Source organism: Hylobates moloch, unplaced genomic scaffold, assembly GCF_009828535.3.
Source record: "Hylobates moloch isolate HMO894 unplaced genomic scaffold, HMol_V3 SCAFFOLD_1, whole genome shotgun sequence".
Classification (NCBI taxonomy): domain Eukaryota; kingdom Metazoa; phylum Chordata; class Mammalia; order Primates; family Hylobatidae; genus Hylobates; species Hylobates moloch.
In genome coordinates this window covers 215,182,530-215,208,866 of record NW_026652276.1, presented here as the reverse complement: position 1 = coordinate 215,208,866, position 26,337 = coordinate 215,182,530, and the positions used below count along the sequence as shown (strand labels likewise).

General features: G+C 39.0%; 1 protein-coding gene across 4 annotated transcripts in view; it reads right to left on the bottom strand.

Annotated features, from left to right (window-relative positions):
* Positions 1–26,337, bottom strand: part of LRGUK (leucine rich repeats and guanylate kinase domain containing) — a 157,178-nt gene that overhangs the window by 28,571 nt on the left and 102,270 nt on the right. For 3 of the 4 annotated variants that reach the window (XM_032753545.2, XM_058426871.1, XM_058426864.1), the window contains exons 17-18: positions 10,520–10,608; positions 9,098–9,223 (exon numbers count right to left, since the gene is read on the bottom strand). In XM_032753545.2, coding sequence (XP_032609436.1) covers positions 9,098–9,223; positions 10,520–10,608 — 215 coding nt within the window. Of the gene's footprint in view, positions 1–6,837; positions 6,905–8,324; positions 8,357–9,097; positions 9,224–10,519; positions 10,609–26,337 lie in introns of those variants that run through there. The other variant, XM_058426875.1, reaches the window with a different exon arrangement.

Genomic DNA, 26,337 nt, shown 5'->3' with positions numbered 1-26,337 from the left:
ACTAATGGCCACACGATCTATGCCTATGACTTCACTGGGTTACCTTTATCAAGTCCACAGTAGTTAGTGGACATGTCTTGTGTTGAGCTAGTTTTCAACAGTGTCTATAGCAGGTGCTACATAGCAGCTGACATATCTTAAAGTATAATAGGTACTGTACACATTAGCATAAATGTCTCATCCATTATACAAGACATGGCTGAGTATTTACTAAGAGCAAGACATCATGATAAGTGCTGGAGTATAAAACAAGATAAGTAAGGCACAGATCCTAATCTCCAGGATTTTATTTCAAGGATAGAGAAACAAAACCATGGTAGGTGGCCTGATCTGTACCTCACACTGGGCATAGGTTTTGGGGACTGTGATTTCCTTTTTTTTTTTTTTTGGAGACAGAGTCTTATTCTGTCGCCCAGACTGGAGGGCAGTGGCACAATCTGGGCTCACTGCAACCTCCACCTCCTGGGTTCAAGTGATTCTCCCGCTTCAGCCTCCCTAGTAGCTGGGACCACAGGCATGCACCATTGCCTGGCTAATTTTTGTATTTTTAGTAGAGACGGGGTTAGGCCACGTTGGCCAGGCTGGTCTTGAACTCCTGACCTCAGGTGATCTGCCGGCCTCGGCCTCCCAAAGTACTGGAATTACAAGTGTAAGCCACTATGCCCCACACTCATTTCCATTTTTAGGATAATGTTCAGGTATGATTGGGCACCTGCAATCCCTGCTTCTGAGCCCAAACACTTCCTACCGCCAAGTTCGTCTCCTTTGGGATTCACCTGTTTCTTCACTCCCTTCCAGGGAGGCAGCGCTACCAGGGGAGCTCGTCCTGCAAAGCCCTGGTAAGCAGCTGAACCTTGTTTACAGGCATTTCTACCACTGTGCCTCATCCCCACCACATTTGCTGTCACTGGAGAATCTGAAATTGATCACACGAAAACGGTTGATATTTAAGCCATTACGTTTTGGATAAATCTTGCCTTTTAACAAGGGCCAACGTCTTAAAAGAATGCAGCTCTCATGGCAGATTTCAGGCCTATGCAAGAAGGCAGGAGAAATTTACTGAGTGAAATTTCCTCACTAAACATTGAAGTCATGCCATGAGTAGTCCCTGACTCAGCAAGGGGGACAGCTTTGATTCCACCTGACAGAAAGGTGGACATGATCCTCTCCCCTCTCCCTGACCAGTGCAGTCCCCATCTCCCACCTTGGGACCCCAAAGATTGTTTACACTCAACCCTTTTCTGTCACTCATTTATCAAGTCATTCTCAATTCTAACACTGAGGAGGTTCAGGGGATATAGCAGTGAACACGAGATCTGGACCTGCCCTGTCTAGCTCACAGACTGGGGGGGTGTATCTAATCACACACGTGCTTTACAAAAACTGAGATATGAAGGAAAACACAAATGCTGTAAGATGATACATTAGGCATACCAGGACAGCTCTCCTTGAGGAAGTGCCATTTTAGTTAAGACATGAGGGATGAATTAGCTAGAAAAGGGGGAAGGTGGGGTGGAGGTTGAAACTGGAGGGGAGGAAGGAGAATGCTCTCAGCAGAGGGACCATCGTGACATCTGAAGGGCCTCACTGGGAGACAGGCTTCTCTTCTCCAACTTAATGGCTCTGGAATTCTTCTCAGTCAAAGTAAATTTCAGGAATGATAGAAAGATGCTGGCTTGGAAAACTAACTGGAAAAAGACAAGAAGTAGACTTTTTTTTTTTTTTTTGAGACAGAGTTTCGCTCTTGTTGCCCAAGATGGAGTGCAATGGTGCCATCTCAGCTCACTGCAACCTCCGCCTCCCCGGTTCAAGCCATTCTCCTGCCTCAGCCTCCCGAGTAGCTGGGATTACAGGCGCACACCACCATGCCCAGCTAATTTTTTGTATTTTTAGTAGAGACGGGGTTTCTCCACGTTGGCCAGGCTGTTCTCAAACTCCTGACCTCAGGTGATTCGCCCACCTCGGCCTCCCAAAGTGCTGGGATTACAGGCACGTGCCACCACACCTGGCCAGGAGTAGACTTTTTAAGGGAAGGTTTGGGGGTGGGAATAGGATAATTGAACTACTGAAAAGGTAGGAGCGGGGAAGCATGAGGCCTGGAGTCTTATACCACTATGGCTTGGGAAGAGGGCGCCATAACCCAAGTGATGTGTGTCTCTTTTGACACAGGCCACAGGGGGCTTGTTCTGGCCCATGTTTCTGGATCTCACCAGCCAGTGACCCCAGGACCAGATGGTGGCTGATTGAAATATTTATAGATTGTGCTCCTGACCTCCCCAGCTGTCTCATCACTGGATGCCCTCAGTCATTGGTAGGACCTCGGCAAGGAATCATGCTGAGACCAAGCAAAAAGATCCCCTCATCCCCCATGCACACACAGAAAGATTTCTAGTTAACAGCAAGTGTCAAAAAAGAAAAAAAAAAAAACAGGTATAAATGTAGGCAAACCCCTCAGACATAGAGTTGAAATGCAAATATAGGGCCTTCCCATTTTTTAAAGTTTAATAATTTTTCTTTAGAAAGCCACAGAGAATGTGAATTATCTGTCAGAGATGCTGGCATATCTTGGGGAGCTTTAGCAAATAAGAGGTAGTTTGGGAAGAAAAAAGAAACCTCTGGTAGAAAATAATGAAAGTCAGACAAAAAATGTCTGAACTAATTGTCTTTCATTCATCACAGACGTGCCTATGTCATTGGTGTTTCTCTATACATGTCTTCTTCCTTCAGTTAAATTCTAAGTCTTGTAGACAGTGTAGCCAAGTGGCTTAGCACAAAGATTCAAGACTTTTGGCTTTGGTTCAGACCTCAGCTCTGAGACTTGATAGCTTCAAGTCCTTTTACCGACTAATTAACTTGCCTCAGTTGTCACATTTTTAAAATGAGGAAAATGACAGCATTTTTTTCTCGCCGGGTAGTAGTTATAAATTTGTGTGTGTGTGTGTGTGTGTGTGTGTGTGTGTGTGTGTTGAGATAACATATGTCACATTCCCAGAATGGAAACTGGCATGTGGTTAAGTGTTACACAAGATCCACTAGCTTCGTAACTCTGCTTCTCATATCCCATACACATTCATACTTCAGTTCAATTGTTTTGGATTGACTTATCTTTATCCACTGAATTAATTTCCTAAAAATAAAGTTCACTAATTGCTTCTCATTATAAAAGTAAACCATACGCATTATAGACAATTTAGAAAATACAGAAAACTAGAAGGAAAAAGGAAAATCACGCATAGAAAGCCACTCTTACCGTTTGGCTCTTTTTGTTTTATGTAATTGTGCACATTTTCAGTGAACAGTTTTAAGTTATCAACAGTTTTCTGAACCCTGATCTTTAACTGCTGCATAATAGTCCATCAAGTATATGCTTCATGCTTTATTTGAGCATTCTGTTATTTCTGGACATTCAGGTTATTTCCAAGTTTTTCTGTCATAATGAATATCTTTGCATATGATGATTTTCCACATGTTAATTTATTAGTATCTGCTAGGGTCTGAATGTTTGCATCCCCACAAATTCCTATGTTGAAATTCTCATCGCCAAGGTGATGACATTAGGAGGTGGGGCCTTCAGGAGGTGCTTAGGTCATGAGGGTGGGGCCCTCATGGTTGGATTAGTGCCCTTATTTAAGACTCCAGAGAGCTCCCTCACCCCTTCCATTGTGTAGAGGGCACATCTACACAACGCCACAAGATGGCATCTGGAAACCAGGAAGTGGGCCCTGACCAGGCACCGAATCTGCCAGCACTTTGATCTTAAACTCCCAGCCTCCAGAACTGGGAGAAATAAATGTGTGTTGTCTATCAACTACGCAGTCTGGTATTTTATTATAGCAGCCTGAATGGTCTAAGACAGTATCAATTCCCAGAAGCAGGATAACTGGGTCAATAGTAAATATATTATTTAGGATTTTGCTATAAACTTCCTAATTGCTCCCCAAAAGATTGTGAAATTTTATCTCCCAACAAAATCTGGGCTCTCCAGCAGTATCTTTCTCTTTGCATCATTTAAAAAATAATTTTAAAAAATCAGTTTTGCTAATTCAATAAGCAAAAAGTGTCATATTATTTAAAATTGCTTTCTAATCACAAGCAAGATTAAACATTTTTTTTATATTTATTCATTAGCTCCTCCCCACACTCCTTTTGTGAATTGTGTATGTCTTTTGCTCATTTATCTGTTGAGGACCATACCGTTTTTCTTACCAATTTGTCTGAACTCTTTACATATTGAATATTAACCCTTTTGTTGTATTGTATAAAGCTTGCTGTTTTTCTTTTAAATTTGATTTGGACCTAGACAAAGTTTTACTCAACTCTCCAAAAATTTATCATTAACATTTTAATCAACCTGCTCTCTCTATATAGTTAAAATTAAGTCAAATTATACAGAGAGGCTCTGTCTGTCACCCAGGCTGGAGTATAGTGGCACCATCCTGGCTCACTGCAACCTCTGCCTCCTGGGTTTCACTGATTCTCCTGCCTCAGCCTCCTCAGTAACTAGGACTACAGGTGCGCACCACCACATCTGGCTAATTTTTGTATTTTTAGTAGAGATGGGTTTTTGCCATGTTGGCCAGGCTGGTCTTGAACTCCTGACCTCAAGTGATCTACCCTCCTGGGCCTCCCGAAGTGCTGGGATTACAGGCATGAGCCATGCCGCCCAGGCCTGACATAAATTTTAAACATATCTTTTAATAGATAGGATTTCTGCTATGATACGGAAGAACTTAACTCACTTTATAACACTCCCCCTACGTAGTTCTATCACTATTCTCAGTTCTTCCATCTGTCAGATCTGCATCTTCATATATCATATTTTAAAACTACATTTCTTCTTTCATTAACAACAGATAATAAAATTGACCCTCCACCTCTATCTCCTAAATTTTGTCATTACAGGTCTGCTTTTCACTGTCAAAGTTGATTATATTAAGCTTTGTATTCATAGTTCTGTCTTTTCATGATTTGGCCAAAGGTTGATTAAAACATTGAAAATTAATAGGTAATTTTTCACTGCAGAACCTAGTACGTGGCTGTGATTATACTTTCTTTTCTGTAGTTCCAATGTTATGATCCCTATCCCAGCAAAGAAGTACATTTCTAGGATCAAGTTCAAGTTGAACTCCACTTGTTCACACTCCACATTTAACAGATTCATACCTGGCAATAGGAAAGGCTGATGCAATTGGGTCTATACAAGGTAAAGCCTGCCATTTAAATGAAGGCATTTATGTTTACTAGGATGATATTGACTGTGGCAGAGATTAAAAGGGTAGAAGCCAGTCTTAATGAGATATCCCCAGGAGTTCAGGGCTCTAGTATTGAAAAACATAGTGCAATTAGCTATCATCTGGGCCTGTCCTTGACCCAGGAGGTAAGGGAGTGGGGTGGTATAGGCATACTGAGGGTGACACAGCTGATGTGCACCACTCACATTGTCTGTATTATGTCTGAATGGCAAGCAGAGGCCACAGCACTGGTGCACTTGGGAATCCAAACCCAGCTCTCCTGGAAAGCCCACGTGCTGCTGGGCATAGCCACCTGCCTACTACTTGGACCTCAGATGTCTGTCAACTACAGCTAGGGCTACATGGCACCAACATTCCCAGATAGAGGTATTCTGGGATGGGGCACTCTCTCTGCACACTAAGGATTCTGCTTAGAAGTGTCAGTTACTTGTTATCGAGTGGCAGAGAAGTCTAATTGCTTGCTCAAAGGAGGAGGTCCATCTTACCATCTTGGGCTGAGTTCTTGGGACTGTCTTCTTTTTGTTGGACAACAGCTTTTGGAATTCTATGCCAGAATGTTATGTCCCTTTAACTTAATTTAATTTAATTATCTATTTGAGACACGGTCTGTCACCCAGGCTGGAATGCAATGGTGCAATCACGGCTCACTGCAGCTTTGACCTCTTGTGCTCAAGCCATCCTCCCACCTCAGCCTCCTGAGTAGCTGAGACGAAAGGCACATATCACCATTCCCAGCTATTTTTTTTTTTTGGTAGAAACAGAGTCTCACTATATTGCCAAGGCTGGTCTTGAACTCCTGGGCTCAAATGATCCAATCCTTCTACCTTGCCTTCCCAAAGTACTGGAATTAGAGGTGTGAGCCACTGCACCAGGCCTAGGCTTCCTTTATACAGAGCAAAGTCTCCTAGGAGACCTTGTTTCCCAATCTCTTGCTCCCATCTAGGTTTACTGAGCTTGCCCAAGAAGCACTTTCTAGAGAAGAGTAAACTGAGACCAATATTTCCAACATCTGGCTCTTCCAGTCACCAGACAAATCTCTCCTCTACTTCCTGCATTGGGAAAGTGTCATTATTAACCTATGCATGGGATCTTCTCTTTAGATTTATAACTAGACTGAGTCTTTTGTCCTAAATATAGCAGTAGATGCATTTATGTTTTATGGGATAGAGCTTTTTATCAAATGATAGATGCATAAAGATGTTCTTCCAACTTTTAGCGAAACATGCAGTAACCCAAAGTGATAAAGATATAGTGCATACAATAGTAGGTTATATGTATAACATATAAATTAAATACATACATAGCATGTAACTATGTAGCATGTTAAAGGGAACACAGAAAGAACGTGAAAAGAAAAATTTCACTGGATTTTTAATACAGGTCGTATTAGTTTGCTCCGGCTGCCATAACAAGGTACCATGAACTGAGTGGCTTAAACAACGGAAATTGATTGTCTCACAGTTATGGAGGCCTAAAGTCCAAAATCAAGGTGTCAGCAGGGCTGATTCCTTCCAGGGTCTGTGAGGCAGAATTGTTCCAGGCCTCTGTCATCACTTTCGGTGGTTTGCTGGCAAAGCTTTGGTGCTCCTTGGCTTCTGCCCCATCACCCCAATCTGAGTCTTCATCACAAGGTATTCTCCCTATGTGTGTGCCTGTGTCCAAATTTCTCCTGTTTACAAGGACAGCCTTATTGGCTTAGGAGCCACCCTACTCCAATATGACCTCATCTTAACAAATTACATCTGCAGTGGCCCTATTTCCAAATAAGGTCACATTCTGAGATCCTGGGGGTCAGGACTCCAACATATGAAATTGGGGGAATGGGGGACAGCTCAAACCATAACACATATGTTTTGGGAAAGAATATGTCTGCATTTAAGACACACACCAAAAAAGGCATCACAGAGCAAGTTCTGTCTTTCAACAATTATTTTTCCTTTGTGTCAAAGTATTAAATGAACACTCATTGAAAGTCAGAAGAAAGAAAGTGGTGGAGTTAAAAGACACATGCATGACCACAGGTGAAGTGTGAGACGAGCCACAGGCCTGACCTCTTTTACCATGGGAAGAGATGGTGTGTAAACTTACTGCAGCCTATTAGGCCATTTTGTTTTCTCTTTTTTGCTGTATTCCCATCTGCCTACCTCACTGTACTAACAATTCAGAGCTCAAACAAATCCTCAGAGATCACAGTTTCAACATGGTTACAGAAAGCTAATTAACTAATTACAATGCTAGGGTCTCTAATCTCTAGTGAAACGTGCAGACTGAGAGGGGACCATTTAGAGGGGACAGCTATTTTTCATCATCAAATTTATGGAAGGAAATCCCAAGTGTCAGAAAAATAAAACTCAGAAATAAAGGAAAGCACTGCTCATTTTAAAAGTTTTCATTCTCATTATGATATATCACCATCATAAAATATCCCTTTGCTGTGACAGACTTCTAAAATAACTTTGTAAAGTTATGCTAATGCTTCAAAAATTATAAAAATGCTCATTGTTGAAAATACAGGGGATGAACAAAAAAACAAAAACTGGCCATAATCTTATCACTAGAAGATAATAACATAATATTTTGGTGTAAATCCTCTTACTTTCTCATTTATTGAATATTTCATTAAATTCTTAGGGATTTTTAATAGTTTTTTAGGATACAGAAATAAAATATATATCCCTGTGCAAATAATTTAGGTGTTACAGGAAAAAAGGATAAAGAAGAAAAGTAAAATAACTGGTAATTCTAGAGAAATATCCACTGTTCACATTTTGGTGAGTTTTTTCCAGTCACATTGTATGTCCATTACATTGCCATGCGTTTGGATGCTCCACAGAGACTGCCATACCCGTGGCCCCCTTCTGAAGGGTTTTCCACCTGGTTCGCTGTCACTGGTCTGACCACAGAATACTGGCTAAAGGCTAGGTGCCTGACATAGGGACAGCCAATCTATAGACCAGCCAGCAACCTATGAGGGCCCTGGCTAGAGATCTCTACCCAAGAGGGGCACCCCGTAGTAGATGGCAATTGACCCAACCAGCCAGATCTTTGTGTAAATTTGTTTTCAAGACTTACAGCGAGATGGTCAGCTGCAGTGACAGGAGCAACTGAAGGAGAAACAAAATGTAGTAGAATGTTCTCAAAAGCACAGTGCTACAATCAGCAATGGAGGCTCTATTGTGGTCTATATGGGGCCCTCAGCCTAAACATTTTCAGCTTTTGAGCCACACTATGACATAAACACTGAGACCCTGAAATGGCCTTTTGTATATTGGACTTCCATTGGTAAACATTTTGAAATACAGCGTCATACTAATCAGAATGGTTGGTTGCGAATACAGACACTCTTTGGCCAAGATGAATATTAAAAAGGGAATTATTGGAAGGCTATGGGGTACTTTATGAAATTAATGGAAACTAGAGAACCAGGCTTTAAAATGAGGCAGGAACAAAGGTAAGCTAGGAACCAAGAACACAGCCGAATCACAGTACAGGAAGAGATTAGCAGAACATCATTGCCTGCCTTACCACAATGGATGTCTGTGCTCTTCCTCTGAAATCTCGGTTCTTCTGTGACTGGTGACTTGAATAACCTCTAACTGCCCCTGTGTCTTTGTATCACTCCCTCAAGATTCAAAGTCCCAGATAAAAGCTTCCAATGGTGAACCTAGGTTATATGCCTGGGCCCTCCATAGAGGGGCATGGTCTACTCCCTTCAAATTCTACAGCGGGAGTTAGGGCCCTGCTTCCCAGTTTTAGGATTTCTCTGAAGCCTAGAGATGAGTACCATGATTTTAACTAACCAGCTGAAAATAGCCAATTCCATCCAACAAAACTCCTCAACTCACCTCTTTTCAGGATATGGTCCAAATGGAGGTTTAAAATAGTCTTCACAAAGATCAAAACTTTTCCGGAGTTCTTCTAAAGTTGTATAATAGTGTAGACCATTGGTGAGAGGTGCTGGTACTGGACCCCTGGAATTGGAAATTAAAAAAAAAAAAGGATTTTGTAAAGATACCAAGTGTACACACATGTATACCTAAATATGCCAGATAAACGCAAATGCCAATGAGATCTGTGTGAAATAATGTAATGTATCCACTCAGAAACATTCACATCAGAGCTTGTCTAAGTCATTGGCATCATTACATTCTAATTTGAAGGTTAAGTAAATATTCATTGCTGTGAATATTCCAGAGCCATTAAAGTACTAATATAGGCAAATTATCTTCCTGGAGATTCCCTAGTCCATTTGTTACGCAAGGGCTAGCAATATATCAACTGCTATAAAAGTTAAAAATAGGTGTTTTCCAACTTTATTTATAATCTAATGCTTTGAAATGGTATCCAAGTAAAATATTTCTAAAAATTCTACCATTATACGTTCAACTAAACTCTAGCATAAAATATCCTTTTTCATCTATTCATATGTGCTGTATGCAAGTCTGTTCCCTCAGACTGACTTGAAAGATAAGAACCATTAGCCATTTTTTGTGAATAAACCCTGCTGTTCTTCAGACTTGCTAGAGTTGCTATGTGCAAAGCAGCCCAGTTGCATATAAATGCAGGCAAATTCAAAGCATCTATCTGCCTCTGTGATGACCCATTTGGAACTCATATTTAAAATTGCATAGTTTCTCTGTCCAGGGTGTTCGAACAGGCCTGGCATTCTGCTGGGCAGTGGTCACCTAGGCCCAGCTTCAGCTGCTCTGGGGGACAGTGTCTCACTCCTGGCCACTACCCTCCCAGCCCCCCCATACAAATTTCCATATATCACACAGCCTGTCTTTTGAATCTGACTATCCAAAGATAGCCTACCAATATGAAGAAAATTAATCACTCTGTTTTGACATGGCAGCAAACAAGTGAACAAAAATGTAATTTTATTTATATTGATTAAAGATCCTCAATAGATAACTTAAAATTACAAACAATAAAAAGAACCAAAACAAGCATGCAAGGGAAAGGATAGACGATAGTTAAAGGTGGTGAAGCCACAACTCCAGATTAATCACCCATCTTCTTCTTGCAAAGAAATATTCTTTGCAATCTTTAAAAAATCATCAGTTTCTAGTAGCTATGAGCATTGTGCCTTTTAAAAATGTATACAAATGAAAAGGAAATACAACTTCTAGAACTGGGTTTACTGCTGAATCACTGGGTCCATTTTAGGACAGAGGTCTCTGTTTATGTTCATGATTTAGGACTCATTTGATATTATTTGGACACTAGGAAATCAATCTAAAGTTGCTCATGTGATAAATTGCTACCTTTGAAATAGGAGTGTGTGATCAGGGCGTATCCTTCCCATTAGAGCTTGCCGGGCTGCCTCATGCTGTCTGTGTATAGAATCTCTTTCCTAGGTGAGAAATGTCATTAGAAAATTGTATTGATGTTAAAAATGTCAGATGATTAAAACATCTATAATAATTCTCTTTGGTACTAGAGAAAGAAAAAGGGGGAAAAGGCATAAAAAACAATTGATATTCACTCAGGAAAAAGAAAAGAACAAACTTTATAAATAAAGCCAAAGTATTTTTATAAAGACTGTAATATAATATATAAACTCTATTTGACATCTAAATAATAATATGGCAATTTTTATTCACATTTTATGTGTGCATTTTTATCTTTCTAATGAGATTATAAACTTCTCAAAGGTACAGACTATTATGGTCTTTTTAGCCTTCCCAGATCTCAGCACGTATAGTAGCTAACTGATTGAATGAACATAGCCACCAAAGTTTAATTATGATCCTGAAATAGGAAAAATTGATGGGGGAGGGGTCTTTCATTATTTCACAAATATCACTATCACTGTTTAGTAAGCATTTAATGGGGATACAGATACATACAAGATAGTCTCTGCATTCAAAAGGTTTATGGTCTGGTGGCAAAAGGCAACAAAAAAGGAGGAAATAAAACCCAGATGGCACACGTTGTTTTATAAATAACAGAGGATGAATTGATACACAGATCACCTGATGGAGAATGACCTATTTAGCAAACTGTCCAGGTACTGGATTTCCTCCCTTAAAGCAAATCTAATACACAAAGTTCTTAATTTACAGAAAAGATAAATTAAACAGTGATTATTTGTTTTACATAAAAGACAAGAGGATTTATAATGGTATTTATTTAAACAGCAAGTACACTTAAAATACATTAATCTTTGCATTGTATGTATTTTGCTTCCAGTAACTTAATCTGAAATAAGCCTTGCTGTCTTGATTTTTATGTCATTACCAGGCTCCACTATAAATTGGCATTCACTTAAAATTTCACCAGAAATAACAACAAACAAGCGTGCAAGGGAAAGGATAGACGATAGTTAAAGGTGGCGAAACCACAACTCCAGATTAATCACCTGTCTTAGCCTTGGGGGCTAGCATAGTTTCAAGTGTTTGTCTGTGTGTCTTTAGGGGAAGTTTTTTAAAATCAATGTTTAAGAATTAAGTTGATGTGATTGTAAAAACATTTTTGGATCACAATAACTTATCTGTAGTGATGCCAAGACTGACAAACCTAACATCTCTGGAAATAAGTCATATCCCAGAGAGATCAGAATCCCTTTTGTCACTGCTGTATCCCTGCACACAGCACACACACTTTAGCACAAAGCAGGACCTCAATAAATCACTTTAACGTACAACAGTATAAATTTGGGGGGGGGATAATATAAAGAGTGAATAATGTTTACCATTTTTTATAACCTGGATTAGAATTTGCTGTCAACTGTTCCTAGCTTGAAAAAGCCTAGGTCAAGTTTTTGAAATTGTTCCTTAGAGACCATGACACATGAGCGCTAACGTGGGCTCACTGAACACACTCTCCGGTGGATATTTGACTACCAAAATCATTTACTCTTTCCCTGAGCTCTGTGTTTCTATGTAAACAAGATGAGGAGAAAATTGTGTTGGGAAAGTCAGGGGAGGATGTAATGAGAGAAGAAAGGAACAAACCCTATTTACACTTCACCATTTAAAATCCACAGGTTTAAATAATTCCATGAATATATCTAAATAGCTTGACATTACTATAAAATAACTATATATTAACCAAGTCTGCTGTGAATTAACTTTATTTTTTGCGTTTGTTGTTATTCACTCTCCCGTGAATTTATTATTTTGCTGGGAATCACTTTATAATAGTACACCATTTACTACTGTGATTTCATTTTATACCACCCTTACTTTTTCCCTTATTTATGCTTAATTTATATTTTATTATAACTGAGAAGATGACAGTGGTAGTGGCAGCATACTTTTTGGATCTTCTAGAATTCCACATAAAAATAAACATAGCAACTAAATAGCAAAATCAAAAAAATGTCAAAAAACTTACAACAAAACCAGGTGACAGGGTATCTCCTCAAACCCCAAAATACAGGTGGGGCTTTCATAACCACAACACCTGCATGGTATCAGTATCTATGCAGGAGGACGTCAGATGATAGCCACAACACCTGCATGGCGTGAGTGTCTATGCAGAAGGAAGCTGAAGGAAGCAGCACGGTGACTAAAAGACCTGGAAACAGGGGAATGCCAAGACAGCTGAAAAAATATTCACTGAAAAGCAAAGCAGGGCCATCTGGGAACCACAGCTGAAACAGAAGAGGGGTTGTTCCCACTCCAGTAGTGTTTGAGTGTGAGAAGTCATAGGAACTTCTTTTTTATTTATTTATTTATTTTTGTTTTGTTTTTTGTTGTTTGTTTTTATTATTATACTTTAAGTTCTAGGGTACATGTGCACAACGTGCAGGTTTGTTGCATATGTATACATGTGCCATGTTGGTGTGCTGCACCCATTAACTCGTCATTTACATTAGGTATATCTCCTAATGCGATCCCTCCCCCTGCCCCCCACCCCTGTGATGTTCCCCACCCTGTGTCCAAGTGTTCTCATTGTTCAATTCCCACCTATGAGTGAGAACATGCAGTGTTTGATTTTCTGTCCTTGGGATAGTTTGCTCAGAATGATGGTTTCTAGCTTCATCCATGTCCCTACAAAGGACACGAATTCATCCTTTTTATGGCTGCGTAGTATTCCGTGGTGTATATGTGCCACATTTTCTTAATCCAGTCTATCATTGATGAACATTTGGGTTGGTTCCAAGTCTTTGCTATTGTGAATAGTGCCACAATAAACATACGTGTGCATGTGTCTTTATAGCAGCATGATTTATAATCATTTGGGTATATGCCCAGTAATGGGATGGCTGGGTCAAATGGTATTTCTAGTTCTAGATGCTTCAGGAATCACCACACTGTCTTCCACAATGGTTGAACTAGTTTACAGTCCCATCAACAGTGTATAAGCGTTCCTATTTCTCCACATCCTCTCCAGCACCTGTTGTTTCCTGACTTTTTAATGACCACCATTCTAACTGGTATGAGATGGTATCTCACTGTGGTTTTGATTTGCATTTCTCCAATGGCCAGTAATGATGAGCATGTTTTCATGTGTCTGTTGGCTGCATAAATGTCTTCTTTTGAGAAGTGTCTGTTCATATTCTTTGCCCAATTTTTGATGGGGTTGTTTGTTTTTTTCTTGTAAATTTGTTTAAGTTCTTTGTAGATTCTGGATATTAGCCCTTTGTCAGATGGGTAGATTGTAAAAATTTTCTCCCATTCTGTAGGTTGCCTGTTCACTATGATGGTAGTTTCTTTTCCTGTGCAGAAGCTCCTTAGTTTAATTAGAACCCATTTGTCAATTTTGGCTTTGTTGCCATTGCTTTTGGTGTTTTAGTCATGAAGTCCTTGCCCATGCCTATGTCCTGAATGGTATGCCTAGGTTTTCTTCTAGAGTTTTTATGGTTTTAGGTCTAACATGGAAGTCTTTAATCCATCTTGAATTAATTTGGTATAAGGTGTAAGGAAGAGATCCAGTTTCAGCTTTCTACATATGACTAGCCAGTTTTCCCAGCACCATTTATTAAATAGGGAATCCTTTCCCCATTGCTTGTTTTTGTCAGGTTTGTCAAAGATCAGATGGTTGTAGATGTGTGGTATTATTTCCAAGGGCTCTATTATGTTCCATTGGTCTATATCTCTGTTTTGGTACCAGTATCATGCTGTTTTGGTTGCTGTAGCCTTGTAGTATAGTTTGAAGACAGGTAGCATGATACCTCCAGCTTTGTTCTTTTGGCTTAGGATTGTCTTGGCAATGTGGGCTCTTTTTTGATTCCATATGAACTTTAAATTAGTTTTTTCCAATTCTGAGAAGAAAGTCATTGGTAGCTTAATGGGGATGGCATTGAATCTATAAATTACCTTGGGCAGTATGGCCATTTTCATGATATTGATTCTTCCTACCCAAGAGCATGGAATGTTCTTCCATTTGTTTGTGTCCTCTTTTATTTTGTTGAGCAGTGCTTTGTAGTTCTCCTTGAAGAGGTCCTTCACATCCCTTGTAAGTTGGATTCCTAGGTATTTTATTCTCTTTGAAGCAATTGTGAATGGGAGTTCACTCATGATTTGGCTATTTGTCTGTTATTGGTGTATAGGAATGCTTGTGATTTTTGCACATTGATTTTGTATCCTGAGACCTTGCTGAAGCTGCTTATCAGCTTAAGGAGATTTTGGGCTGAGACGATGGGGTTTTCTAAATATACAATCATGTCATCTGCAAACAGGGACAGTTTGACTTCCTCTTTTCCTAATTGAATATGCTTTATTTCTTTCTCTTGCCTGATTGCCCTGGCCAGAACTTCCAACACTATGTTGAATAGGAGTGGTGAGAGAAGGCATCCCTGTCTTGTGCCAGTTTTCAAAGGGAATGCTTCCAGTTTTTGCCCATTCAGTATGATATTGGCTGTGGGTTTGTCATAAATAACTCTTATTATTTTGAGATATGTCTCATCAATACCTAGTTTATTGAGAGTTTTTAGCAGGAAGGGCTGTTGAATTTTGTCGAAGGCCTTTTCTGCATGTATTGAGATAATCATGTGGTTTTTTTCTTTGGTTCTGTTTATATGATGGATTACATTTATTGATTTGTGTATGTTGAACCAGCCTTTTATCTCAGGGTTGAAGCCAACTTGATCGTGGTGGATAAGCTTTTTGATGTGCTGCTGAATTCAGTTTGCCAGTATTTTATTGAGGATTTTTGCATCAATGTTCATCAGGGATATTGGTCTAAATTATCTTTTTTTGTTGTTGTGTCTCTGCCAGGCTTTGGTATCAGGATGATGTTAGCTTCATAAAATGAATTAGGGAGGATTCCCTCTTTTGCTATTGATTGGAATACTTTCAGAAGGAATGGTACCAGCTCCTCTTTGTACCTCTGGTAGAATTTGGGTGTGAATCCATCTGGTCCTGGACTTTTTTTGGTTGGTAGGCTATTAATTATTGCCACAATTTCAGAATCTCTTATTGGTCTATTCAGGGATTGAACTTCTTCCTGGTTTAGTCTTGGGAGGGTGTATGTGTCCAGGAATTTATCCATTTCTTCTAGATTTTCTAGTTTATTTGCATAGAGGTGTTTCTAGTATTCTCTGATAGTAGTTTGTATTTCTGTGGGATCTGTGGTGATATCCCCTTTATCATTTTTTATCACATCTATTTGATTCTTCTCTCTTTTCTTCTTTATTAGTCTTGCTAGCGATCTATCAATTTTGTTGATCTTTTCAAAAAACCAGCTCCTGGATTCATTGATTTTTGAAGGGTTTTTTGTGTCTCTATTTCCTTCAGTTCTGCTCTGATCTTAGTTATTTCTTGCCTTCTGCTAGCTTTTGAATGTCTTTGCTCTTGCTTCTCTAGTTCTTTTAATTGTGATGTTAGGGTGTCAATTTTAGATCTTTCCTGCTTTCTCTTGTGGGCATTTAGTGCTATAAATTTCCCTCTACACACTGCTTTAAATGTGTCCCAGATTCTGGTATGTTGTGTTTTTGTTCTCATTGGTTTCAAAGAACATCTTTATTTCTGATTTCATTTTGCTATGTACCCACTAGTCATTCAGGAGCAGGTTGTTCAGTTTCCATGTAGTTGAGTAGTTTTGAGTGAGTTTCTTAATCCTGAGTTCTAGTTTGATTGCACTGTGGTCTGAGAGACAGTTTGTTTCATTTCTGTTCTTTTACATCTGCTGAGGAGTGCTTTACTTCCAACTATGTGGTCAATTTTGGAATAAGTGTGATGTGGTGCTGAGAAGAATGTATATTCTGTTGATTTGGGGTGGAGAGTTCTGCAGATGTCTATTAGGTCTGCTTGGTGCAGAGCTGAGTTCAGTTCCTGGATATCCCTGTTAACTTTCTGTCTCATTGATCTGTCTAATGTTGACAGTAGGGTGTTAAAGTCTCCCATTATTATTGTGTGGGAGTCTAAGTCTCTTTGTAGGTCTCTAAGGACTTGCTTTATGAATCTGGGTGCTCCTGTGTTGGGTGCATATATATTTAGGACAGTTAGCTCTTCTTGTTGAATTGATCCTTTTACCATTATGTAATGGCCTTCTTTGTCTCTTTTGATCTTTGTTGGTTTAAAGTCTGTTTCATCAGAGACTAGGATTGCAACCCCTGCTTTTTTTTTGTTTGTTTTCCATTTGCTTGGTAGATCTTCCTCCATCCCTTTATTTTGAGCCTATGTGTGTCTCTGCACATGAGACGGGTCTCCTGAATACAGCACACTGATGGGTCTTGACTCTTTATCCAATTTCCCAGTCTGTTTCTTTTAATTGGAGCATTTAGCCCATTTACACTTAAGGTTAATATTGTTATGTGTGAATTTGATTCTGTCATTATGATGTTAGCTGGTTATTTTGCTCATTAGTTGATGCAGTTTCTTCCTAGCATCGATGGTCTTTACAATTTAGCATGTTTTTGCTGTGGCTGGTACTGGTTGTTCCTTTCCATGTTTAGTGCTTCCTTCAGGAGCTCTTGTAAGGCAGGCCTGGTGGTGACAAAACCTCTCAGCATTTGTTTGTCTGTAAAGGATTTTATTTCTCCTTCACTTGTGAAGCTTAGTTTGGCTGGATATGAAATTCTGGGTTGAAAATTCTTTTCTTTAAGAATGTTGAATATTGGCCCCCACTCTCTTCTGGCGTGTAGAGTTTCTGCCAAGAGATCCACTGTTATTCTGATGGGCTTCCCTTTGTGGGTAACCCAACCTTTCTCTCTGGCTGCCCTTACCATTTTTTCCTTCATTTCAACTTTGGTGAATCTGACAATTATGTGTCTTGGAGTTGCTCTTCTAGAGGAGTATCTTTGTGGTGTTCTCTGTATTTCCTGAATTTGAATGTTGGCCTGCCTTGCTATGTTGGGGAAGTTCTCCTGGATAATAGCCTGCAGAGTGTTTTCCAACTTGGTTCCATTCTCCTCGTCACTTTCAGGTACACCAATCAGATGTAGATTTGGTCTTTTCACATAGTCCCATACTTTTTGGAGGCTTTGCTCATTTCCTTTTACTCTTTTTTCCTCTAAACTTCTCTTCTCGCTTCATTTCATTCATTTGATCTTCAATCACTGATACCCTTCCTTCCAGTTGATCAAATCGGCTACTGAAGCTTGTGCATGTGTCACGTAGTTCTTGTGCCATGGTTTTCAGCTCCATCAGGTCATTTAAGAACTTCTCTACACTGTGTATTCTAGTTAGCCATTCGTCTAATCTTTCTTCAATGTTTTCAGCTTCTTTGCAATGGGTTCGAGCATCCTCCTTTAGCTCAGAGAAGTTTGTTATTACTGATCGTCTGAAGCCTTCTTCTCTCGTCAAAGTCATTCTCCATCCAGCTTTGTTCCGTTGCTGGTAGGAGCTGCATTCCTTTGGAGGAGAAAAGGCACTCGGATTTTTAGAATTTTTCAGCTTTTCTGCTCTGGTTTCTCCCCACCTTTGTGGTTTTATCTACCTTTGGTCTTTGATGATGGTGATGTACAGATGGGGTTTTGGTGTGGATGTCCTTTCTCTTTGTTAGTTTTCCTTCTAACAGTCAGAACCCTCAGCTGCAGGTCTGTTGGAGTCTGCTGGAGGTTCACTGCAGACCCTGTTTGCCTGGGTATCACCAGCGGAGGCTGCAGAACAGCAAATATTGCAGAACGGCAGATGTTGCTGCCTGATTCTTCCTCTGGAAGCTTCGTCTCAGAGGGGCACCCGGCTGTATGAGGTGTCAGTTGGCCCCTACTGGAAGGTGTCTCCCAGTTAGGCTACTCAGGGGTCAGGGACCCACTTGAGGAGGCAGTCTGTCTGTTCTCAGATCTCAAACTCTGTGCTGGGAAAACCACTACTCTCTTGAAAGCTGTCAGACAGGGACATTTAAGTCTGCAGAAGTTTCTGCTGCCTTTTTTTCAGCTATGTCCTGCCCCCACAGGTGGAGTCTACAGAGGCAGACAGGCCTCCTTGAGCTTCAGTGGGCTCCACCCAGTTCGAGCTTCCCAGCCTCTTTGTTCACCTACTCAAGCCTCAGCAATGGTGGATGCCCCTCCCCCAGCTTCGCTGCCACCTTGCAGTTCGATCTCAGACTGCTGTGCTAGCAGTGAGCGAGGCTCCATTGGAGTGGGACCCTCCGAGCCAGGTACAGGATATAATCTCCTAGTGTGCCGTTTGCTAAGGCCATTGGAAAAGTGCAATATTAGCGTGGGAGTGTCCCAATTTTCCAGGTACCATCTGTCATGGCTTCTCTTTGCTAGGAAAGGGAATTCCCCGACCCCTTACACTTCCCGGGTAAGGCGATGCCTCGCTCTGCTCCGTGGGCTGCACCCACTGTCTGACGAGCCCCAGTGAGATGAACCTGGTACCTCAGTTGGAAATGCAGAAATCACCCATCTTCTGTGTCGCTCATGCTGGGAGCTACAGACTGGAGCTGTTCCTATTCAGCCATCTTGGAACCTCCAGAAGTCATAGGAACTTCTAAAGGAGCTGGGTCAACTGTGAATTCTTGAAACTGACCCCCTGGGGCTCCTTGCTAAGACAGGCTCCACACTCAGAGAAGGTGATGGGAGTGGAATAAAAACGTATTAGAACAGATCCAACAGAAACAAAAGAAAGAGAAGGCCTAGGAGAACAGAGCCAGGAAATCCTAGGAAGAAAGCTGTCATGTATTTTGATACTATTTGAAGGAATTGTGCTCCCTTCTAAAAGTCTGAGAAAACTAATTTCACTTGAAAATGAGCAACAGAAAGTATCTAGTGGAATCCCAAAGTTATTGTGAGAGAAAAAGGAGGAGAGTAATATTTAACAGACAATGAAAACTTTCACATAAAACCAGAAAAAAAAATCTGCAATCTACTACTTCAGAATAAACTAAAAGACATTAAGAAAATGACACAGGCCAGGCACGGTGGCTCAGGCCTGTAATCCCAGCACTTTGGGAGGCCCAGGCAGGCAGATCACGAGGTCAGGAGATCGAGATCGTCCTGGCTAACACGGTGAAACGCCGTCTCTATTAAAAATACAAAAAAATTAGCCAGGCGTGGTGGTGGGCGCCTGTAGTTCCAGTTACTCAGGAGGCTGAGGCAGGAGGATGGCGTGAACCTGGGAGACAGAGCTTGCAGTGAGTGGAGATTGTGCCACTGCACTCCAGCCTGGGCGACAGAGCAAGACTCCATCTCAAAAAAAAAAAAAAAAAAGAAAATGACACAAAACATCAAGGAACAGATAAATTACAATTTTAAAAACTCATGAACTAGGTGGCAGAACTCAGGAAATAATTAGAAATAAAGAAAAAAACCCACCTCAGAAATGAAAACTAAACTAGAAGAAATACAAGAGAATAAACGTAACAAACAATGGTTTAAGAAAAATAGAATGTGAGCAGAGTAAAAAATTTTGAATAAAAAAGAAATGAATAGAGGTAAAAAAGGACTCAAGAGAAAATGATGAATATTTAAGATAAAGAAGACTCAACATACAAACAACAGGCATCCTTGACAAAATAAACAAAACAAGCATACAGGGTAATGATAAAAACTACAATTCCAGTATAAAGTACAAGTGTATCACACACTGTTATCCACATACAAGGACTCAGGAAATATTGTCCCCATAATCCTTCTTGTATCTAGTAAAGAATAAGCTTAGACAACAAAAAACTAGAGCAGTGTTGACCTATGGTCTAATGATGAGTATTAAGTATGTACATACTTGAGAACTAAGACAAAAGGAGAGTATTCAATGACTATGCTTTGACAGTGTAGCTATGAATCCATAAATAATGGGGGGGAGAACATTTGTAAAAAATGTTTTTAACTATTTTTTGGTTTTCATTATGGGTGCTGGTGGTATTAGTATTGTTATTCTGAGACTGTTCTGTGTGTAAGGTGGAATAAATCAAAGGAGTAATTTAATGGGAGATTGTATCATCTCCTGTGTCTTTCAGAATCAGGGTTCTCAGTGTGGAAGAAAGAGAAATACATAATAGAAAAAAAACTTAAATAAAAATCTTGAAAGTCCTGAATTTGAATTGGAAATATTAACTGAATTCATGAGCTATTTTATCTATCCACATAAAAGACCTAGAAATGACAACCACCCCAATAGTAATGAACATCCCTGGTAACAACAATGTGTTCTTGCACTACCATTTCTCACTTAAAGAAACCAAGATTTCTTGAAGAAAAGACTGATTCCAGGTCTGGGACAGGGAAAGCACAAGAAAGCATGGATTATCTTGTCATAACAGACAGAAAGACAGCTATGAAAGACTCCACAGGTCATGTTAAAGGACACAGATGCCAACTTGAAAAGACTTCCATTAGCCAAAGGTAAGATAATATGAATTTCAATAAGGATAAAAAATGCGGTGGGTGGTGTCCTTCAAATATGCTTAAATGAAGATCATAATGACCATAAATGATAATTTAAAATTAATTGGTCACCTTCAGAGAATAAAAGGGAGCCAATTCATTATCTTGAAAAAAGCATTAGCTGGGTGTGGTGGCTCACACCTGTAATCCCAGCACTTTGGGAGGCTGAGGCAGGCACATCGCAAGGTCAGGAGTTCGAGACCAGCCTAGCCAATATGGTGAAACTGTCTTTACTAAAAATACAAAAATTAGCTGGGCATGGTGGCAGGCACCTGTAGTCCCAGCTACTCAGGAGGCTGAGGGAGGAAATTCACTTGAACCCGGGAGGTGGAGGTTGCAGTGAGCCAAGATCGTGCCACTGCACTCCAGCCTGGGTGACAGAGTAAGAGACTGTCTCAAAAAAAGAAAAAAGCATTTAGCCTGCTGATCCTACAAGAACTGATGAGAAATGAAAGAAACATCTCTTTATAGTATTATTCCAGCTAATAAAAGAAAATGAAATGATAGAATTACAAAATCATCAGTTTTCAATCCCCAGCATATTAATTGAACTAGGTTTTGAACAACAGCTAATATAATAACAGTAGGTGTAAGAAATTTATTCTGCTAGCTTCTTTTAAATTTCTGCCTACAAGTCCTCTTAGTGTTAAAATCTTCCAGTCACTGAAAGAAAACAGTACTTGATAGACTGTTCAGAAAAGAAGCTTGTTTTTACTCTTCAGAGCTGGATATCTGAATGGCCCTATAGGCGCATATGGGTGTAGGAAACTTCTGCTAGAAGAACATCACAAAAAGAGAAAAACAGATGTTATCTACCTTTTAATGAAAAATAAATACCATTACTTACTGCCTTGCTAAAGGAACAGACCCTGAATCTGAACAAACTTCTGGATCCAGCTGCCAATTGCAGGAAATTCAGGGGCAGAAGAACATGATGAATGGCACCATAAGCTTGCAACTGGCAAAACCCAAATTGTGGGAGATGCTACAATCTAAACAGAGTCATTTAACAGGAACTTGTAAAGAAAAGAAAAGGCTGGGTGGAGAACCTGTAGATTAAAAGATACTGTAAATATATATTATTTATTTTAAAATAGACAAGACTAAACTAGAATCTAAGGATGCACACTTGTGCAATAAAACCAAAAAGGAATATAAGGAATTGGTTACTACAGAGTCAGAATGATGGTTACCTTTGGAAGGAGGGAGAGTAGGATGGGGCTCATGGAAGGGCTTCTGGAGTGACTGGAAAAGTTCCATGATTAGTAATAAGGCTGGATATCTCTTCATAAAAACATCGGCTATCTGGATACTATTTTGTGAAGGGATTTTCCTATGGGTTACCTATTTTTTTCTTAATAATTTGTAGGAGTTCTTTATATATTTTGGATACACTTTGTTGGTTATAGTTATGGCAAATATCTCCTCACTCTCTGTAGTCTGTCTTTTTTTCCTCCTTAATGCTGTGTTTTCAGTTAACAGGAGATCTTAGTTTTAATGTACTGCAATATTTCAGATTTTTCCTTCATAATGAATGCTTTTTGTGTTACATTTAAGAAATCTTGACCCCATGATCATAAAAATATTATCTTACATTATTTTTTGATTATAATTTTGCTTTTCACATTTTATAGATAATCTACCTTAATTTTTATATATGGTGTGAGATCAGGGTTAAATCTAATTTTGTTCCTATTTATATCTAATTAATGCTATACAAAAGGCATCATTTTCCTGCTGCTCAGCAGTGTCACTTTTTTCATAAATCAACTTTCCATGTGTGCATGGATCTATTTCTGGGCTGTTATTTATTTTACTTGTCTATTTTAGTGGTGATATCAGCATTTTCAGATACATATTAAAATCAGATTATTAATTTCTACAAAAATGTGATAATGTTTTTGACTAGATTGCTTTGAGTGTATAGACCTATTTGAAGAAAACAGACATTTGTATAATATGGAGCCATGCAATCCATAAACATGGTCTATCTCTCCACTTTTTAGGTCTTTAATTTTTCTAGAAAATATATTTTACATTTTTCTGAATAGAGGCATTACACACCTTTTATTAATTTGTTTTTAAATATTTGACACTTTGGATGTTACTGAACATATATATGTGTGTGTATATATGTGTATATATACGTATATATACGTATATGTATATATATACATATATATGTGTATATATACACACACACACACACACACACACACACACACACACACACATATATATATATATTTTTTTGAGCTGGAGTCTCCCTCTGTCACCCAGGCTGGAACGCAGTGGCACGATCTCAGCTCACTGCAACCTCCAGTCTCCCAGGTTCAAGTGATTCTTGTGCCTCAGCCTCCTGTACTACAGATGTGTGCCACTACACCCGGCTAATTTTTGTATTTTTAGTAGAGATGTTAGCCAGGCTGGTTTCAAACTCCTGACATCAAGTGATCCTCTCATCTCAGCCTCCCAAAGTGCTGGGATTACAGATGTAGGCCACTGGACTCGGCCTGAAAATATATTTTTAAAAAATTAAATATATTTAAAATTGTTGCTATTAGGTAGACATTTATTTTTATGTGTTTTATGTTTCTAATAATCTTGTCAAATGCACTTATTAACTATTTTCATGCTTTACACTATTTATTTCTTGTTTATGCTTTATTGCACTGGCTACGACCTCTAACACCATGTTGAATTATTTATTTATTATTCTACTCCTTCCCCCAATTAGATTAAAAATAATACATCTCCTAATCTTCTTTTAGTATCATCCTAGAGATTAAAATATGTTTTCTTGACTCATCAAAATCTGATAATCTGATATTATTACATTTACCCTCTTCCTAGACTTCAAATGCAAGGATTCTAGAACATTTCATCTCCATTTATACCCTTCTTGACTTATTATAATTGTTGTCATAAATTTAGTTTTATTTTTAATTTCTATATTTTAATTAAACATTTTTTATTGAGGTAAAATATACACATATAATTTACCATCTTTACCATTTACAGATGTACAGTTCAGTGGTGTTAAATACATTTATATTTTTTCCCTTCATTCCCCATATTTTAATTTTATACATTTTAATTCTATGTATTGTTAAAGCCATTGCTGTTTTATGTAGTCAGCAACCCTTTAGATTTACTCATGTATTCAGATTTACTCATGTATTACCCTTTGTCTTGTTCTTCATTTTTTTCTCTATCTATGGCACTCTCTATCTGAAATCATTTTCATTCTGCCAAAAGAAAATTCTCTACTGTTTCCTTTCATGTAGGCTTCCTGTGAAGAATTCTGTTTCTTTGTCTAGAAATACCTTTAATTCACCTTCATTTTTGAATGATATCTTCACTGGGTACAAAATTCTAGGTTGGCAATAATTTATCACCTTAAAGATACTCTTTGTCTTCTGGCTTTCATGATTTCTTTTGGAAAATCAGCTGTCAACCTAATCATTATTACTTTTTTTGAAAGTAATTTTATCCCCTATGACTGCTCTTTAGATGTTTCCCTTTGTTTTTAATTTTAGTACAATATGATTTCAAAACAAATATGTGTCTAAGTTGGGTTTTTAAGATTTATTTAATCTATGGCTTGATGACTTTTATCAGGACCATAAAGTTTCAACCATTATTTCTTCAAATCTTGTTTCTGTTCCACTTCTTCTCTCCTTTTAGGATTCAATAACATATGTTAGAACTTCTCACGTTTGCTTTATGTCTCTTACTCACTCTTCCACTGTATTTCCCATCTTGTTATGTTTCTAAGATTTATTTTTCTTATCAACTTTTCAGCCTATTAATTCTCTCTTTAGCTGTGTCTAATTGGGTATCAATTTCAGTTACTGTTTCCCCCCAGGTTTTATGATTTCCATTTAGTTATTTTTTATTGTCTCCACTTTCGCTGAAATTTTCATTTTTGTCTTATATCTTGGCCATTATAAATGCAGTCACATTAAAGTCTTGCTTTGATAACTTGAGTCTTGCTCAATGCTTGGAGGCTTCAAAATATGTATTTAATGCTGCCAAAATCTGAAGGCTCTTGTAGGCCTGTTTCTATCATCTGGGGATTCTGTTACTTTTAGTTCATGTTTTCCCATGTCCGTATGTGCCTAGTTATTTTTCATTATGCATTAGACAGTGTATTTACAACATTATTTATATATATTTTTTCCACCATGGACCTAGGGACATCTGGGATCTTTTGAATATAATTTCAGAAATAAGAGTACTTTAACTGTGGCTCCTATGAAGTCCTGACTTCTTTTTGTTCACCTTTACTCCAAGGTTGCAGCCCTTAAGTTACCAACCTAAAGAAAGCATCGTTCACTAAGTTTACCTCCCTGATGGACCTCATACTTCGATGTTATTGTTCTTGTTCCATAAGACTCTCAAAGTGTCAATTCAGCCCTCAGCCATGTCTACTTCAATTAGCAGAAGTCCATAGGAATAAGTGGCCTCTGGTACCAAGTTCACCTCTCAGGATCATCCTCCCCTAATTCCTGGCCAGATAAACTTTCACTCTTCTGTTTATTCTCTGATCCCTTCAAGTAGATATTTTTTTAATCCATATTTTCTAGTTGTTATCAGCAGGAAGGTTACTCCAAATTACCAGGTCTGCCTTTAGTGGAAGCAGAAGTCCAATTAACCACTTTTCAGGTATCTGAAGGTTCTTAGTGATACAGGGATGCTGATGATCCCCCAAAGGAGAGCTGCTGTTCTTGAATATAAAGAAGTACAGCTGAGGGCCTGAGCCCTTCCTCACTCCCTGCCTACTATCACCGCCATAGCGACAACAATTTGTTCTGTAGTTAATCATTTACAAAGAAGTTTCATGTGCCTTTAACACAATGACATTGTAAGATAGGTATTATTATTTCTCTGTATGTACTTTACAGAAGAGGAAATGGCATCTCATAGCAGATAAGTGGCTTTTGTAAGATCACCCAGTAGATGGCAAGGCTGTCACATTATTCAAAAGTTAGTGCATTTTTCCTCTTGGGTCAAGAAGCCAATAGTTAAATGGAAATAGAAATGAACATAGATGAAATACACACATAAACATGTACTTACCCAGCTAGTTATGACATGTGCCATATGTGACTACCAAGAAATAAGACTGGTTTCCTTAAGACACACACAAAACCAGCCTCGTTATTTTGTAATCACAGCTCACACACATGTCATTGCATGCGATGGCCAAGGGAAGAGGAGAATATTAGATTACAGAGGCAGTATAGAGAAGGCCTCATGTACACAGTGAGTTTTGAGGTGGATTTGAGCAGGAGAGAAAGAATGCAATCTTTAACATAAGTGGGAATGGTGCTTCAGAGAAACAGAACCAGAAGAACA